Source organism: Dermacentor variabilis, chromosome 6 (assembly GCF_050947875.1).
Source record: "Dermacentor variabilis isolate Ectoservices chromosome 6, ASM5094787v1, whole genome shotgun sequence".
Lineage (NCBI taxonomy): Eukaryota > Metazoa > Arthropoda > Arachnida > Ixodida > Ixodidae > Dermacentor > Dermacentor variabilis.
In genome coordinates, this window is record NC_134573.1 from 65,138,527 (window position 1) to 65,140,883 (window position 2,357).

General features: G+C 59.3%; 1 protein-coding gene across 1 annotated transcript; it reads right to left on the minus strand.

Annotated features, from left to right (window-relative positions):
* Positions 1–220: 220 nt before the first annotated feature.
* LOC142584190 (uncharacterized) lies at positions 221–1,947 on the minus strand. Its single transcript, XM_075694352.1, has one exon. It carries the CDS (start codon positions 1,934–1,936, stop codon positions 539–541), a length of 1,398 nt encoding a protein of 465 aa, XP_075550467.1. The 5' UTR covers positions 1,937–1,947; the 3' UTR covers positions 221–538.
* Positions 1,948–2,357: the final 410 nt, after the last annotated feature.

Consider the following 2,357-nt stretch of genomic DNA (forward strand, 5'->3'; position numbering starts at 1 on the left):
AATATTTAATTAGCGAAGTGTCGAATCACCAACCACCTCACTTATGAAAACCTTAGAGGTCATGCAGCTGTGTAGACTACCCAGACAAAGCTTATCTAACAAGCCCGCTACATGTTAAAAAAAGCACACACAGATGTTTAATGCCAGAAAACAGTCAGTTGCAGCATGCCACTATGGTGACAAGCAGTTCAACCACAGAACAATATACCAAACCATTTTATTTGGTGACTGCAGACAGCGTTCTCATCCATATACAAGCCATCTGGAGACACAAGAAGTTATACTTCCTCAACATCCGTATGAAACTAGCATGCTCATTCGTCTACCACAATTCGTGGTAAATTTAATCGGCTAAAAGTGATAGGCGAAATGTCGAGTGACTAACGAGCAGTCGGCATGCAGAGAGTACTGTCACAATACGCTGGAATCGCGACGCGTGCACTTCGCGCTATCAGCCTCGACGCGTTCCTGCCGAAAAGACACTCGGAGCATATATTCGTGGAGGTACGCGACGCGTAACCATTCCGCTGTCTTTCCTTCACTGCGGCACACCCGCGGGAGCACGGGGTCGTATGCTCTCGAAGTAACGAATCAGCGAGGACGCCTTGAAGCACTCCGCCGCGACGGCCGGCTCCGCTGCTGGCGTCGACCCACGGCGAGACGACGCGGCCCAGCTTCCGGCCTCGGAGCAGCTCGCCGAAGCAGCCTGCCGCGCGGCCGACCTGCGGCTCGACGGGTCGCTCTCGAACGAGTACCACGACGTGGACGACTCGTGCGGCGAGAGCGCGGCGCCGGCTCGGCTCGCCGCGATGCGCTCGACGGCGAGCTCGCTCGCCTCGGTCGGCATCGTGAAGTCCAGCTTGACCAGGCTGCTGGTGCAGCCGTCCTCGCTGCTTCCGGTGCACGAGCGTCCCTCCGCGACGACGGCGCCCAGCTCGCCCCCGTAGTAGCGGCGCAATCGGCGACGGACCAACTCGGCGGCCGGCACCGGCTCCAGCTCGCACTTGTCCAGCACCTCCAGGACGGGCCTGTCCCTTATACACTCCGCGTCGTCTGGTACGAGCTGGTCGCGGTCCTTGTAAGCGTCCTCGAATTCCCGCTGCGGTAAAGGAGGTGACGGCAGCCGCTGTTCGGGCTCTCGCATCTGCCGATTCGATGGCTGCTGAGGCTTTGCGGCGGCGCCGATCACTATCTGCGTTATCTTGGATAGCTTGCGGGTAGCCTGCTCGCCGTCTCCGGCACGCAGCAGCGACGACTTCTTGAGCGTCAGGGTGGCGATCTGGGACTTGACGCGGCCCGTGTTCAGCTGCGACGGCGAGTAGGCTGGCGGGAGGGTAGCACACCGGGTGACCGGAGGCGCGGAAATCGCCTTCTCCCCGACGGCCCCTCCGCTGATCCTGGCGGCGATGCCGCCCATGTGCTGCAGCCTGGAGCAAGAGGCGCCCCTGCGCTCCAGGACGGGCCCTGGGGCGCTGCGCACTTTCTCCTTGAAGTAGAGCATCTCGTCCGAGCTGGACAGGGCGCGGGGGCTGCTAGTCGGCAAGGCAGCAGCGGTGGCGGGGAGACCTTTGACCGCCGCGACCGGTGGCGGGGTCTCGGAGGGCGGCTCCTGGATCGTGCCGAGCAGATGGTAGCGCAGCGTGATGTTCTGCGTGGCTTCCACGAACACGGACAGGTTCTTGTCGTCCAGCAGCAGCGTCTTGCGGTCGGTCAACGTGGGGTTCTTGAGGCGACTTTTCTTGAGCAGCTCGCCCACCATGATACCCTCGTCGAGCGCTGCGTCGCTCGGTAGCAATGGCATGGTGGACTCGGCCGGCTGGGGGAGCACGTCATCGCCGTGTTCTTCGACGAGCCTTGAGGGGACCCTCTCCTGGCCTTCGTCGGGGTCCTTGTCCCTGGGCGGCTGGTCGCCCTCAACGAAGGCCCCCTCCGCCATGCTCGCCTGCTTCCGAGCTCCTGTGTTGAAAGGCGACGACGCTCGAAAGACTGTAACTAGTGACAGGTTTAGCACAACGCATATACCGGTTACCGGGACGGGCGCTATGATATCACGGTGGGCGCTATGGTAAAGCTGTCTAATCAAACCGCGCCGCTATACTATTATATTAAGATTCTCACACTGCACGTGTGACAAGAGTTGACCATGTTGTGAACATGTGGCGCTCCGGATTAGTGTTTTGCACCCCAACCAGAGCTTTGCAATGCTAGGTTTATAAAACCAGATGTGTGTCATGATCGGATTAAGATTTGTCACATCTGCCAACATTTAGAAATAACTGGACACATTCTCTCACACAAATTGCAGCTCTTGCAGCGGCGACAAGAGGCTCGATCGACTTGGCTCCGTGCCTATATAC

Bases quoted from the DNA above. Each gene is read 5' to 3' on its own strand.
- LOC142584190 (XM_075694352.1), bottom strand. From the start codon at position 1,936: ATGGCGGAGGGGGCCTTCGTTGAGGGCGACCAGCCGCCCAGGGACAAG.